At 40.8% G+C, this 15,930-nt stretch overlaps 1 protein-coding gene across 1 annotated transcript in view; it reads left to right on the top strand.

Moving 5' to 3' along the window:
* The window catches only part of LOC126299547 (hydroxysteroid dehydrogenase-like protein 1), a 111,031-nt gene that overhangs the window by 46,918 nt on the left and 48,183 nt on the right, over positions 1-15,930 (top strand). Inside the window, exon 3 of the mRNA XM_049991542.1 lies at positions 14,889-14,999. Within this exon, the coding sequence (XP_049847499.1) occupies positions 14,889-14,999 (111 nt within the window). The remainder of the gene's footprint in view (positions 1-14,888; positions 15,000-15,930) is intronic.

Genomic DNA, 15,930 nt, shown 5'->3' with positions numbered 1-15,930 from the left:
AGTAAGGTCATCCGAAGACCAGTATCAGCTGCAAAGCGATTTAGAAAAGATTGCTGTATGGTGTGTCAGGTGGCAGTTGACGCTAAATAACGAAAAGTGTGAGATGATCCACATGAGTTCCAAAAGAACTCCGTTGGAATTCGATTACTCAATAAATAGTACAATTCTCAAGGCTGTCAATTCAACTAAGTACCTGGGTGTTAAAATTACGAACAACTTCAGTTGGAAGGACCACATAGATAATATTGTCGGGAAGGCGAGCCAAAGGTTGCGTTTCATTGGCAGGACACTTAGAAGATGCAACAAGTCCACTAAAGAGACAGCTTACACTACACTCGTTCGTCCTCTGTTAGAATATTGCTGCGCGGTGTGGGATCCTTACCAGGTGGGATTGACGGAGGACATCGAGAGGGTGCAAAGAAGGGCAGCTCGTTTTGTATTATCGCGTTATAGAGGAGAGAGTGTGGCAGATATGATACACGAGTTGGGATGGAAGTCATTACAGCATAGACGTTTTTCGTCGCGGCGAGAGCTTTTTACGAAATTTCAGTCACCAACTTTCTCTTCCGAATGCGAAAATATTTTGTTGAGCCCAACCTACATAGGTAGGAATGATCATCAAAATAAAATAAGAGAAATCAGAGCTCGAACAGAAAGGTTTAGGTGTTCGTTTTTCCCGCTTGCTGTTCGGGAGTGGAATAGTAGAGAGATAGTTTGATTGTGGTTCGATGAACCCTCTGCCAAGCACTTAAATGTGAATTGCAGAGTAGTCATGTAGATGTAGATGTAGATGAAGTCAAATTCCAGTGGCTGGGAATTACTGAGTTCAAATCAATGACCAGAAATTAGCCAGATATCACAAGGCCATTGCAAAGTAATCTACTACAGAGTAGGAAGTACACATCAGCAATCTGAGACAAGTGAGGCCAACATAGCCTGTAGCAGTCCGTATATCTGCCTCTGTTTTCTACCCACAAGACCTGGTGCCACTGGATGTCTCACTTTGTGCCATACAGTGACCTTGCTGGATATGTACATAATTTTATCAACTGATCAATCAAAACAAAATGTCCAGTGAGATAACAAGATATCTCCCCCCTTGAGTTGTCTCATAAGGCTGGAACAGTCCTGGCTGGTGCACAGAAAGATGAGGTGAGTGCAGTGTGGCATGCTGTGTAGACCCCAATGCTCCATTAGAAGTGCCAAACAGAGTTTTTGTCACTGTAATTAATGTTTATACAGTGATAATATGCATATTTTAATCCACTTTCTCCTTTTCGGGGCTGCATTGCTTGCTATTGTGTGCTGCTATGCATACAGCCTGTTGGTGTGTTATACAGATTTGTTTCTTTTAAATACTTTTAATTGTTAATGTGTATCCTGTTACACTTATTATTTCATTATTGTTTATTGATCTCTATCCATAGTGCTTCTGCAGCTTGATTTTGGAGTTTTTATTACAAATCTAAGTTATCATGTTAAAGCTATTTATGAACACCATGTGCATGTGTTCCCATACCTAACTGAATGTGATAGCTGGTTTTCATTTCACTGTGTTTAGTAAAGAAAGATGTGTGCTGTTTTGTAAGTGTGGTCCTATGACTGCACCACTGCATCTGCTGTCATGACTGTATGGGAGGTATTGTTTTGCATTTTAACACTTTATTTGATTTACCAATGTGTAATATATTCCTTCTTTTTAAAGTCTGCTTATCATTTCATGTTGATTGTCTAGGCACATGCCCCAGTCAACTTCCTCTGAATTTATGCTTATTGCAGAGCATAAGAGTTCTCACTCCAGGGTTCGTAAAAAAATTGTTGGATATTATATTACAGCCTTGCATGGTGGGACCATATCTTAACTATTATTTTCCATTTATTCTATTTGTCGATAATCTGAAGGTGCCATGATAAGGCAAAACCAATCATTAAAGCAATATTTTCGTGACCAAAACTGTTTTATTCGAGAATAATCTTTATATAGTTGCTGTACCAGTCCGTGAGATGGAGTGGGAGATGTTTTACATTATGGATTGCTTGGACCGAGTTTTGGGTAGAAAATCTAAGTGCTATATACAAATTGAGGTCAAAAATATTTTTCACTGAGGGTTCTGTCAATAGAAAGATAGGAACGGTGCTGGTTACCTGATTCTATGTTACTTCCAGAACAACTTGTCCTAGTACCACAGGTTCAAGATGAACATCAGTCTACAGCTTAGATGCTAACAATTTTAAGATTAGTGACAACAACTGGAGACACATGGGCTGTTTAATAATCAACACTGGGATAAAATAGGAATACCATGATTAATTCTGACAGCATAAGGCAGCATTATGCTGCCCTTGAATCTGGTATGTTGTTTATTTGAATTGGTGCACTTCTGTTGGATAGTCTTAGGAGTACATTTGTTTAATAAGTTCCCTACAAACACAGTACAAATGTTACACTAACTCATACTAATCCTCACACCACTGGCAACGTGTCAGTGCTGCTGTAAACTGTTTACAACCCTAATTAATTATTAGACAAAATATCGTTTAGAATATTGTGTTATTAATCCAATCAGTATACTTTGGGGAAGGGGGGCGGGGGGGGGGGGGGGGGGGGTACTGCAGTGTCATTCATTGAATAACCTTATTTCACAAATGCACATATTCCTACCAAAAATATAGAGCAGTGGATTTGTAAATAATAAAAAGTCTCACTGTCCCGTGGGGCACTTAATATCTTTTTCCTGGAAATGAAGTGCTAAATGCTTCTGGTATACTTGTCTGTCTTCTTGAGCTTCATTAATTGGTTGGAAAGCCAGGTCTACCAGAAGCAATAACAGACATTCCTGATCCATCACTTCTGTACAAGCTTGTGGTGTTCATCAAACTGCTGTTTCCAGAGCTCAAAAAACAGCATATCCATTTTGGTTGTTACACACAGCAAAGTGGCCTCATAAGTGCTATTCGGGCATGGGATGTGTTCTAGTTCCAAACAGCCCATCGTCACCAGTGTTGTAAATCTAAATCTTTAACAGCACAGGTTTCATTGAACACCAGTTAAGTACTAATAAATCACAGAAAATAATAGATCCTGACTCTCCTTCAACTCAACAATACGTATATAATTCTCTGTTTTGTGGTTGGCAGGAGAGCCAACACCATGTTACTAGAGGAGGCCGAAAGGCACGCGATTTAGCTCACACAGGCTGGCGTGAGGTGTGGAACAGGACAAGGAAATTAGAATTTAGAAACAATGGACATAGCTGGTGGAATACTTAACTTTAATCCATAAATGATGAATGTCGCTCTTGACAGTACATAGTTCACAATATCAATAGTAACTGATAATGGCGCCTTGCAAGGTTGTAGCAAATGATGTAGCTGAAGGCTATGCTAAACTATCTTCTTGGCAAATGAGAACCTAAGTAGGCACTGAACCATCGCTAGCAAAGTCTGCTGTACAACTGGGGCGAGTGCTAGGAAGTCTCTCTAGACCTGCCGTGTGCCAGCGCTCGGTCTGCAATCACTGATAGTGGCGACACGCGGGTCCAACGTATACTACTGGACCGCAGCTGATTTAAAGGCTACCACCTAGCAAGTGTGGTGTCTGGCGGTGACACCACACTCTGTACACCAGTGTGTAGTAAAAATGACATCATCCAAGACATGAGATATGGTAACTGGACTTCTGGAGTTGGATATTTCTTGGCAATTAAAGTACACTCGAGATCTACTGAATGACTCAAACATTAGTACTGGAGAATACTGTAACTTGCCACTCTGGAAACCACACTGATACAAACCATTCCATCAATGCATGCATCACATCAGCAGTGCATTCACAGTAGGTACACAGTGTTGGCCAGTGGAGAATGGAGACAGCACCACATGTGCAAACCATACATTGATGGCCTAGTATTGCAGAGTCCAAAATCAATGTTCAGAAACTAGCTAAGTACTGTAAGGTCATCGTAAAAAGGTCCACGAGAGAGCAGGTGTTAGCCGGCCGTGGTGGTCTCGCGGTTCTAGGCGCGCAGTCCGGAACCGTGCGACTGCTACGGTCACAGGTTAGAATCCTGCCTCGGGCATGGATGTGTGTGATGTCCTTAGGTTAGTTCCGTTTAAGTAGTTCTAAGTTCTAGGGGACTGATGACCACAGCAGTTGAGTCCCATAGTGCTCAGAGCCATTTGAGCCAGAGCAGGTGTTACACATCAGTGGGTCAAGATAAGACAAGGAAGTGGACACAATCCATCAGTCCATGGCAGTCCTTATATCTGCCACTGTTTTCTGCCCATGTTATTTAGTGCTGGCAGATGTATCAATCCAGACCATGCCTAGCGACCTTGTTAGACGTATACCTAATTATATCAATTGATCCATCAGTATGTCCAGCAGGATTACAAGAAGAGTGTTTATGATTTCTAATTACTCAACAGTAGGTATATAATTTTCTGTATGCCAGTGTGTAGTAAAAATGACATTACCCAAGACATGAGATATGGTAACATATGCTGAATGTAGGCATTGTAGTACGTTACATCATCTTGAACATAGCTATAAGGAGAGCCTCCTTCAGAATTTTCAGTGAGATTTGAGTGATACTACATTTTCCTAAACCACTGGAGGACACATTTTAATGTATCTTTTGGAGCCAGGAAAGAACTAAACATCTATTTGTGGTGTCACCGCCAGACACCACACTTGCTAGGTGGTAGCCTTTAAATCAGCCGTGGTCCATTAGTATATGTCGGACCTGCGTGTTGCCACTATCAGTGATTGCAGACCGAGCGCCGCCACACGGCAGGTCTAAAGAGACTTCCTAGCACTTGCCCCAGTTGTACAGCCGACTTTGCTAGCAATGGTTCACTGACTAAATACGCTCTCATTTGCCGAGACGATAGTTTAGCATAGCCTTCAGCCATGTTATTTGCTATGACCTAGCAAAGCGGCATGTTCAGTTACTATTGATATTGTGAATTATGTATTGTCAAAAGCGACATTCACCATTAATGGATTAAAGTTAAGTATTCCACCAGCTACGTCCATTTTTCTAAATTCTAATTTCCTTGTCATGTTCCAGACCTCACGCCAGCCTTTGTGAGCTAATAACAATTGCATTTCGGCCTCCTTTAGTAAAAAGGTGTTGGCTCTCTTGCCAACCACAACAGTATTAGCAACTGGGCTGCAGACCTATCCAGCTGCATAGGTAGAATTGTGGATTTTCTGGTGAACAGGTTTTGAAATCAAGACAGCTCATTATAGTTTATACAATATTTGCTTAGAACATTTGCTAATGTAACTCTGCTGGAAGTGACTGTACTGCAGGAATTGCTTTGCAGAAATCATCTAGTAGGCATATATTTTGACCTTGAAAATGCCTATAGTACCAGCTGTCACATACATTATTCTTATTAAGTACAACTATAGGAGAGGTTTTGTATCAGTCTCCCCATTTTTATGTAGTCATTCAGTAGCATAACACTTGCAGTTGAGTCCTATATAATGCTTTTTATTTTGGACATTTTTGCAATGTTTTACTCCTCTGTTGGACCTTCTGAAATGACTTATTACCTACAACTGTCACTTAAAAGTCTGAAGAAGTGAGCAGCAGTCTTTGGATTCAGATTAATTTCAGAGATATGTGGTAGTACACATCATGTTTTAATACATGTGATTTGAAGATGTGGAACAATACTTTGCTTTCAGAATTACAGTGAAGATTCTGAATCTTATGTTTGATGTCAAGTTTACTTGGTTTCACTCACTAAGAGAGTGAAAGGTGAGAGTATGTTAAGTTTTAACTCTCTTGAAATGACTCAGCCATTACTCTGGGAGCAGACAAAGCAAGGGTACCCAGTACTCCAATTTTTAAGGTCTTTTTACGCTTTATTATTGGTGCTTGGTGCAAGGAATTTGCATACACTGAGGATTCGTCTGCCAATAAGCATTTTAAAAACTGGCACAATATCCTTTCTGTCCACTGATGCTGGTGAGCTGCCAAAAACCATCTTGCAGTGACTCCTAATGGAATGATATGAATACAAGGTGTGATAAAAAAGTAACAGGAATTTTTGAATTTCATGGGCAGGATTCTCAAAAAAAATTTTTTTTGTCTTGGTGGTACACATGTTCCTGATGTATATTTGGATTTTGACTATTTGGTTTATTGTAGACAGTCAAAAAGGTTATACAAGTTTTTGAGTGCTTGGCAGATTTTTGTTTTTGGAAAGGATTAATCAAAAAATTGCATTAAATTTTGCTTTAAAAATGGAATAAAACGCAGTGCCACATTCAAAATGTCAACTGTGGCTTTTGGCAAATTTAATATGTGGAGGACAAGAGTTTACAAGTGGTATAAACAATTCACGGAGGGTCATGAATATGTTGAAGATGACGGTTGCCCTGAATGCCCTTGCACATCAGTTAATGACAACAATGTGGAAGAGGTAGAGAAAATGGTTCTGGAAAATTTCTGAATCACCATCAGAGAGGTTGCTGATGATATCAACATATCATTTGGCTCATGCCAAGCAATTTTTTCAGATATTTTGGGCATGGAACATGAAGCAGCAAAGTTTGTTCTGGAATTGTTGAATTTTGTCCAAAAATAACATTGCATAGACATCACTCAGGGATTGCTGAATGAAATCAACAACAATCCAGAACTTCTAAAGAATGTTATACCAGGTGATGAAACATAGGTATATGTGTATAACATTGAAACTGAGGCCTAATCATCCCAATGAAACTGCCTGAATAGCAAGACTGAAAAAAAATTCAAGAAGTTTGATCACATGTGAAGGATCTCATCACTGTTATCTTCAATTACAATAGGTTAGTGCATCATGAGTTCCTGCCTTATCTCGTACAGACAATAAGGAATCCTACTTGGAAGTTAAACCCCATTTGCATGAAGCAATCTGAAGAAAAGACCAGGACTGTGGCAAAACCGCTCGTAGAAATTGCATCATTATAATGCTCCAGGTCACACCTCAATGCTTGTCAATGATTTTTTGGCAAAAAGCAAAACCATTATGTTGTGTCAGCCACCACATTCACCGAACATGGCCCTGACTTCTTTCTATTCCTGAGGCTGAAGAGAACCGTGAATGGACATAGTTTTGCCGCCGTTCATGAGGTGAAAACAGAATCGCTGAAGGAGCTGAATGCCATATGGGAAAGTGACTTCCAGAAGTACTTCTAAGATTGTAAAAAGTGCTGACACAAGTGTGTTATGTCTGAAGGGGATTATTTTCAAGAGAACAAAGTTGATGTTGATGAATAAATGAAGATTCTTAAAGAAAAACAAAAATTTCCATTACTTTTTGATCAAACCTCATATAAAGTTACATCTGTACATCTATCACCAACATACCTTCTTCCTACTCACCCATCATTAGAATGAAACTTCATAACTCTTCCATTAACAAATAAGACATTGGATATTTGTGAAAGTGGTATCTTATAGGTGTGGATCATGTTACTGTTCATAATGAGAAGTGGAGCCATCACCAACCTTGTTAGACCAAGAGAACCAAAATTAGTGTGGATTCATTGGGATACAGAAGTAACAGTACCCAGACTACATTTTTAAGTTTATGTTTTGATTAATTCATTTTCATTTTCAACATTTAAATAAGTGCAACTGTCTTTTTGTATACACACAGATCTAAGTGGTGGAATTTACATGACTGCTTTGTTCTATTTTATAAATGAAGATTTATTCTACAGTTTGTGAAGTAGAGGTGTATGTAATCAAGGAGTCACTGAGAGAGATATGATGCAATCATGCCGCATTGTCTGCCTCCTGAAATACTAAGAAAAAGCTACACAGTGCACATCTCAAGGTAATAAACATGGAGGCAGGGGAAAGAGGTATCAGTGTGTTGGGTTCCAGGACATCATGAGGAAACTTAAAAAAGTTGAGTTACACATCATTAGGGTAGGCCAAGTAACTTTAATTGAATGCTGCAAGACACTTCAAAATGACACAGATACATTACACTATCTTTCAGCACAGTCACCAGACGTCTGTAAACAATGATCAAAACATTATATCAATCGTTCAGTTCCTTGACTACAGAAATCTGCTCCTTGGTTATGGAGCCATTAGAAAATTGCTGTGTGAATGTTCTTATAAAAAATTCTTTGGTTGCTGTGAGTCAGTTCCTTGATTGCCTTGACATTGTTGTCTGTGGTTTATGTCAATGGCATTCTTTCCTGATTAGTATCAACCTCTTCTGCGCAACCTTGGTCAAATTGTTGGCATCATTTTGCTATGGCTGGACTTGTCATTTCATTTGGTTCATATGCCAACAGAATTTTATAGTAAATCTGTTTGCAATTTAATCATTGTGTCCTGCATACTTCTGTGAAGATTGGGAGTAGGAGACAGGTACTAGTATCTTTTAAGTTGCTTCATGATTTCACTCACACACTCTGATGCACCTGTCATCCATATCATGGCAGAGTTGTATGCTCAGGAAGCCTGGAACATGTACTCTCTTCTGACAATGCGCCATTTTTGTGCACAGTGGTCTTAGGAAAAGATGTATCACTTACTTTCTGAAGTCCCCACCTAGGCACCTCAGAGAAATGGTACCGCCGATGAAATTAAGTATCTAAGAATGCTCAGTTGGAAAATACTGTAGCACAATGTGCCATCTCCTAAATGCCCTCACCTCTTTGTTGAGACACAAGATCACTCATCTATATTCAGTTGTTTGTTTGACTTTACATTTTAAGATGTTTTACTGGTGCCTCAAACTGTTTTAGTAAGAACATTAATAAATGAGTTAATTGGCATCTGTCTTGAACAAGCACACTCCATTGTGGACTGAAATGTTTCTTTTGAAAACATCCTCTACTTTGTGGCAAGGCCAGTTTTCCATGATAGTCTGTCTCCAAGGAGAGATAGTCCAGGAGGGTATGCAGGAATGTTCTCTGAAGTTTGGAAAGTAGGAGAGAGGTGTTTGTGGACTCAAATCTGTTATAGCAGATTGAGAGTTCTAAGTGTGCTTTGGAGAAGCATGTGAACTTCACAAACATTGTGCAGTGGTGCACCAGTTGCATGAAAACTGTTGAGTCCAATGTGTCTATCTCCAGTACGGGCAGGTATGACATGCTGGTGAAGCAAATTGCAGTGATGCTGGCCAGTCACTCTGCACACCTTTGGTCCTCCTGTTAAAAAAAAAACGGGCCAATGATGAACATAGCCATGAAGCCACACCATACTCGGTGACACATTCATTATACAGAGGAACTTCATGCACATTGACTTGAGGTTAAGACCCCAACACTCAGCAATTCTGTGTGTTCACATGACCTGTCAGAGAAAAATGAGCTTCATCTGTCCATAGGATAGTCCAGGGCCAGCCCTCATTAACTTAAATCCTTGTGAGAAAGTGGAAAGCGAAGCCAACATGTTGTCATGCATCCTGTGGTGCATGCTGCTGTACGATATGGATCTTGTATGGATACCATTTGAGAATTGTGTGAAGCATCTTTCGTACAGTAGACCATGGGATGTTCAAATGACGTGACACAGCACACGCCCTGCCTGATGATCGGGAATTGTGTGCAGCATTGTTTTCCATAGCAATAGTGATTTCATCAACCATCTGTGGGGCAACCAGTCGTTGGCCTCTACCTGGAGGGACTCCCAGTTCTCCAGTTGATTCGAACTTTTTCATCATGCTCTGCACAGCAAGAGCAGAAAGAGGACCCTTACATATTCGTTTCATCTGGCGATATTCTTGAAGTGTAGCTGTTACTGTGGTTTTGGTAATAGTGCTTCACCAATAATTCCCTGCTCCTTTTGTCCAAGTTTATGTTGACACATCTACAAATACACAGTGACTGGTCAGGTGTATGAGACTGTAAATCACAATGACTGATTACAGCACCAGGTGCCCATAGTTGGAGCAGTACAGTGGCACTGTGATGCTTGGAAATCATGCACCCCATAATCTGGACGTTAAAACTACCAAGTTTGGTACTCATATTGTAATTAGTTTCCATGTTATAACATTTTAAATAGGGAACGTTTACTTATAACCACACAGTACCTGCCAAAGTGGTATTGTTGTGGTGTTGCTGCCGAAAATGTCATTTACACTGCGTTGCAGAGTATCCCTGGTTTTGGTAACTAGCCTGGCACTGATCAGCTGGTGGGCAGCAATACCTAGCAAGTGCTGTGGCTCAGTGCTGAGCCAGTGTATTGCTGCAGGTGCTGAGCAATCTTGCCTAGGCCTGTGCCATTGTGAAAGAGTTATCATAAACACTGCACAGAAACTACTAGTGAGATTTCAACTTTATGCTGGACACTTATCAGATGATCATCCCATGTGATGTCCTTCTGGTGGCACTGATTGTTATGCTTTGAATTATTATCCCCAGTTGCAACAGATGTTTCCTCATTTGTGCTCATATCAGTATATGATGAAGATACTACCTCTGTGAACAAATTAAACATTAGTACTTATTTGAAAGTCACTTCAGTTGTCAGTTTTATGTAAACCAGCATATATGGTACAGGCCTGGCACCAGATGTATCAGTGTGTATCACAATGGGTAGTTTATCTTTATGTTTTCATGTTGATCAGCCAACTAGCATGAATAGCATACTGTTATATACATTTTAGTACTTTGGTTGTTTATTATTTTTTTTTCAATGTAAATTTTATACATGATACATTAAAAACCTTCATATGCCTATTCATAACCTGATCCTGTTGATGACAGTTGTTTAACAGGCTTCTATGCCCAGGCATCATCTGTTATTAGTTTCCCCTCTAAAGCAGATCTTCTCTACTATTTGGTAGCATATTATCGTATGATGGCTCCATGCACAGGGCTTCTGGATCTGTATATTTTTATTTCATTCTGCTTCTCCGTAAATTATTTTGTGCCCTGCCATTTGTACAACTTGAAATGCCAAGAGGATACATGTCACTAAAATGAATTTTACACCACAGACTGAGAGTATGATATCCACAAATCATTAGGATTACAGGACTGTGAATGATCTCTTATTTTTTTAGTGTGTTATGAATTGCCCATAGGCTGCAATTGGCATATGGATGGAATCAAAGTGTGCTTGGAGATGTCGATGGGGAATGTTCCTTCACAAAGTTTTTATGTAAGTTAATGAAGCATCAACATGGTTGCTTGAAGGACTTTGGCAAGCAACCTGCCAAGCAAACATACCTTAGACATGTTGAATGTACAACATATCAGGGTACACACAGTCCTGCGAAGCAGTGTTTTCCATTATATCTCAATAAAGGCTTGCGTATTCCTCATCAAATGTGACCAGGAATCATCATGCTGAAATCTTGTACTTGGAGTTGGCTCAAGGAGGGGCAGTATCTGGGGCTCTAATATCTCCATGGTGCAGCAGTTGCATACAGATTGACAGACATATTGATTCCAGTGTGTAAAAATTGTACCATTGTCTTGTGTGCAATGGTTTCAGCCCCCAGCAGACAGCACTGAGTGTTCAACATAGACATGTTCAAACTCATTACAGTGCTCCAGATTGAACTAAAATTGTATGAAGCTGTGCAAAGGTCATCCCGTACCATAGTCACATTGTGTGGTCCAGTACTCACTTGCCATTAGGTGTGATCTCCTTCTATCCTTTGTTTTCCAAAATACATAATGTGCATAGCAGTGTCCCTAAACATCGTATGACGGCTTTGTTTTTCTGGAGAGCAATAATTTGGATCAGTGTGAACTCATCCGTGTTTTGATATTCTTCGTCTTGATGTCATTGGGATGTTTCTACTTCATTTAATGGCTCCTCACTCTACAAACTTGGTGTTAAAATGACCATTTCAGGAACAGTGGTGGTTAACATTGTTGGGCTTGTATTTACACTATCTCGATGCAATTGCAAACATTTGTTGCTGATATGCCACTTTCCATATCTTTTGAGTTTGGATTTATACAGGCCATTTCTTGTGGATGTTGCAATTTTCACAAATGTTAGTACATATTGAGTAAGTGGTATTCTGTCTAACCCTTTTGAACAGGAGATTAGTGTTTCCCAAAGTAGTGTTAACCCCTTTTGGTAGATTAAACTGTGCTGAACTGTGCTTTTCACAAGTGATATGCATAATAATTGTGCTATCCAGGTATAAGATGTATGGCTGGTAATAGTGTTGACTATTTTGCAATAGATATCAATAATATAAAGTCCTCAGTAACTGGTCCAATTCACATTTCTTGTTTTTTGATGCTCCTAGTCTTTGCTCTTCTTCCAATTGCACAATAACCATTTGCTAGTTGTAACTGACCACTCAGTATTTGCAACAGACACTTACGAGAGCGGATAAGTCATTTAAGAATGCCAGTTTCAAATTTTGGACTGATAAATATTGATTTTTAACTCTTTCAACTGTGCTGAATTGAGATTGAAGGTCGCTGTTCTGCCTGCACAGTATAGTCTTGGAGTCTGATGTTCAATTATAACATTACATGGTTGCAATAAGTGAAGGATATGAATGCATGTGCCCTAAAAACATTAGATATCTTAAAATCTGTTAACTTCAAATTATGGAAATGAGAGCTAGGTCTTCATACCAGAAAATAATAGTTCAAGTTCAGCATGAAGTAATTAGGTTGACTGTAGACACATACGCCATCTTTGTTTCTATTCTCTTTAATGGGGTTGGTGAGTTCATAATACACTCCTGGAAATTGAAATAAGAACACCGTGAATTCATTGTCCCAGGAAGGGGAAACTTTATTGACACATTCCTGGGGTCAGATACATCACATGATCACACTGACAGAACCACAGGCACATAGACACAGGCAACAGAGCATGCACAATGTCGGCACTAGTACAGTATATATCCACCTTTCGCAGCAATGCAGGCTGCTATTCTCCCATGGAGACGATCGTAGAGATGCTGGATGTAGTCCTGTGGAATGGCTTGCCATGCCATTTACACCTGGAGCCTCAGTTGGACCAGGGTTCGTGCTGGACGTGCAGACCGCGTGAGACGACGCTTCATCCAGTCCCAAACATGCTCAATGGGGGACAGATCCGGAGATCTTGCTGGCCAGGGTAGTTGACTTACACCTTCTAGAGCACGTTGGGTGGCAAGGGATACATGCGGACGTGCATTGTCCTGTTGGAACAGCAAGTTCCCTTGCCGGTCTAGGGATGGTAGAAAAATGGGATTGATGACGGTTTGGATGTACCGTGCACTATTCAGTGTCCCCTCGACGATCACCAGAGGTGTACGGCCAGTGTAGGAGATCGCTCCCCACACCATGATGCCGGGTGTTGGCCCTGTGTGCCTCGGTCGTATGCAGTCCTAATTGTGGCGCTCACCTGCACGGCGCCAAACACGCATACGACCATCATTGGCACCAAGGCAGAAGCGACTCTCATTGCTGAAGACGACACGTCTCCATTCGTCCCTCCATTCACGCCTGTCACGACACCACTGGAGGCGGGCTGCACGATGTTGGGGCATGAGCGGAAGACGGCCTAACGGTGTGCGGGACCGTAGCCCAGCTTCATGGAGACGGTTGCGAATGGTCCTCGCCGATACTCCAGGAGCAACAGTGTCCCTAATTTGCTGGGAAGTGGCGGTGCGGTCCCCTACGGTACTGCGTAGGATCCTACGGTCTTGGCGTGCATCCGTGCATCGCTGCGGTCCGGTCCGAGGTCGACGGGCACATGCACCTTCCGTCGACCACTGGCGACAACATCGATGTAATGTGGAGACCTCACGCCCCACGTGTTGAGCAATTCAGCGGTACGTCCACCCGGCCTCCCGCATTCCCACTATATGCCCTCGCTCAAAGTCCGTCAACTGCACATACGGTTCACGTCCACGCTGTCGTGGCATGCTACCAGTGTTAAAGACTGCGATGGAGCTCCGTATGCCACGGCAAACTGGCTGACACTGACGGCGGCGGTGCACAAATGCTGCGCAGCTAGCGCCATTCGACAGCCAACACCGCGGTTCCTGGTGTGTCCGCTGTGCCGTGCGTGTGATCATTGCTTGTACAGCCCTCTCGCAGTGTCCGGAGCAAGTATGGTGGGTCTGACACACCGGTGTCAATGTGTTCTTTTTTCCATTTCCAGGAGTGTATTTTAGCGTTGACACAAAGAAATAGTTGCTGAGTACCGAAATTATGTCATCGTCAACTTTACTGTAGCTTCTCAGCTGACTGAAATCCTCAAGGAAATTTAGCTAGCTGCTAATGTCCTACATCTGCAGTATTTCAATGATATACCCCATCCTCCTAATAATAATAATAATCATCATCATCATCAGGTGCTCTTGTTGTATTGAACTGGCAGGGGGGCTGCTCTTCCTGCCTTCTATCCCTGTTCCCTGTCGTTCCTATGATTCTGTTTGTGATGATCCATCTGTTGTGTAGTCCTCATGGCTGCTCTCAATTCAGATGTCTTCTGTACATTGTCCACTCTCATGGTGATCACCTGGTACCCGTGTGCTCTCTAATAGATCGTATGATGCTCACTGCATTGACACTCTGTGTCATATCTGCTCCCAGCTGGACCATAGGCATTTTCTTACCACATCTGCTGTTTGAAGAGGCACTGAAGAAATGTTTGCATCATTTCCAGAGTAGTCCAAATACTATTTGCTGTATTTGTATGCAGAGTCTCTGTGTGGTTGTGCTTGATGTCAGTTGCCTCTCCAATGATACTTTCCTGCACCCTGGAGCCTGAGCCAAGATTTTCATCTCATCATAATTTACGTGATGCTTGTACTCAAGGTAACACTTAATTACTGCAGATTTTCTAGTTTGTCCCAGCCTAGCCTGTTGTTGATGTTCCACATGTTGAACTATTAAACAAGTACTTTAAAAAACCTAGTCACTCATTGCTTTAACTTCCTTTTTTCAGCGAGACTGTATGGAGTAAAGACTGAAATAGCAGTCACAGATTTCAGTAAAGGTTATGGAGCATATGAAGATGTGAAGAAGAAGCTTAGTGAATTGGATGTTGGAATTTTGGGTGAGTAATGTGGTTTTTCTTCATGTAATAGAGTACAGCATTATTTTCATTATTAGATTTGACTCTCAGTGCATTAGAAATTAAATTTATTTTCCTATTTGTTACGAAATTTATTTTACTGGTTCCAATAAATTCTTCCTTGAAGGATTTTAGTAAAGTCAGGTTAAAATTTTCAGCAATCACTATTCCTTTGGTTTTTACGTTGAAGCAGGGCAATAGAACTTCAAATTGAGTTATGACTGGCTGAATATTAACTGTAGGTGCTTCACACACAATTACTAATATAAATGATTTGTTATGAAATTCTATTTTTGTCATTCATTATTCTAGATGCTGTTCTGAGCAAATTTATTAATATAAATATTGTTAAATGTATGTGAGTATTTCATATATGTGGCAGCTCCTCCTTTCTTTGCAGTAATAAGACAGTAATCTGTGTGACACCATACCTTTACCAGCAGTCATGTCTTGTTCAGAATGGCAAATTATGTCACCTGGCCTTGACCATTAATTTAGTAGCGCAAATATTCATTAATTTTACTACCCATTCCTTGGTTGTTGTAATGACATTTTATATTTGCTAAAATGTGGGCAGGAAATAGATAACTAAATCTATTGACTGCTGAATTTTTTTTAGCTAGTATCACCTGGCATGGATGCAATATATGCACCATAATTATGGTGTCTAGTTATTGTCTTCAACAACATCTCTTAAAGCATGGTTTTTTTCTACCTTCTTTACCATGGAAAAGATGCTGCTGTGACCTCTTTGAGCACTGGTATTGTGCCACTCATGACAGTGCTGTCTCCACTCCCCCCCTCCCCCCCCCCCCCAATACAACCACCAAGTTTCTTTTAATTAGTCTAGCTAGTTTTCCTTTATCCTTCTTATTTAGGTGAAGGTTGTTCATAGCATATTCCATCTTCAACA

The sequence above is a fragment of the Schistocerca gregaria genome, chromosome X (genome assembly GCF_023897955.1).
Source record: "Schistocerca gregaria isolate iqSchGreg1 chromosome X, iqSchGreg1.2, whole genome shotgun sequence".
Taxonomy (NCBI): Eukaryota; Metazoa; Arthropoda; class Insecta; order Orthoptera; family Acrididae; genus Schistocerca; species Schistocerca gregaria.
This window is presented reverse-complemented; position numbering and strand designations above follow the sequence as displayed.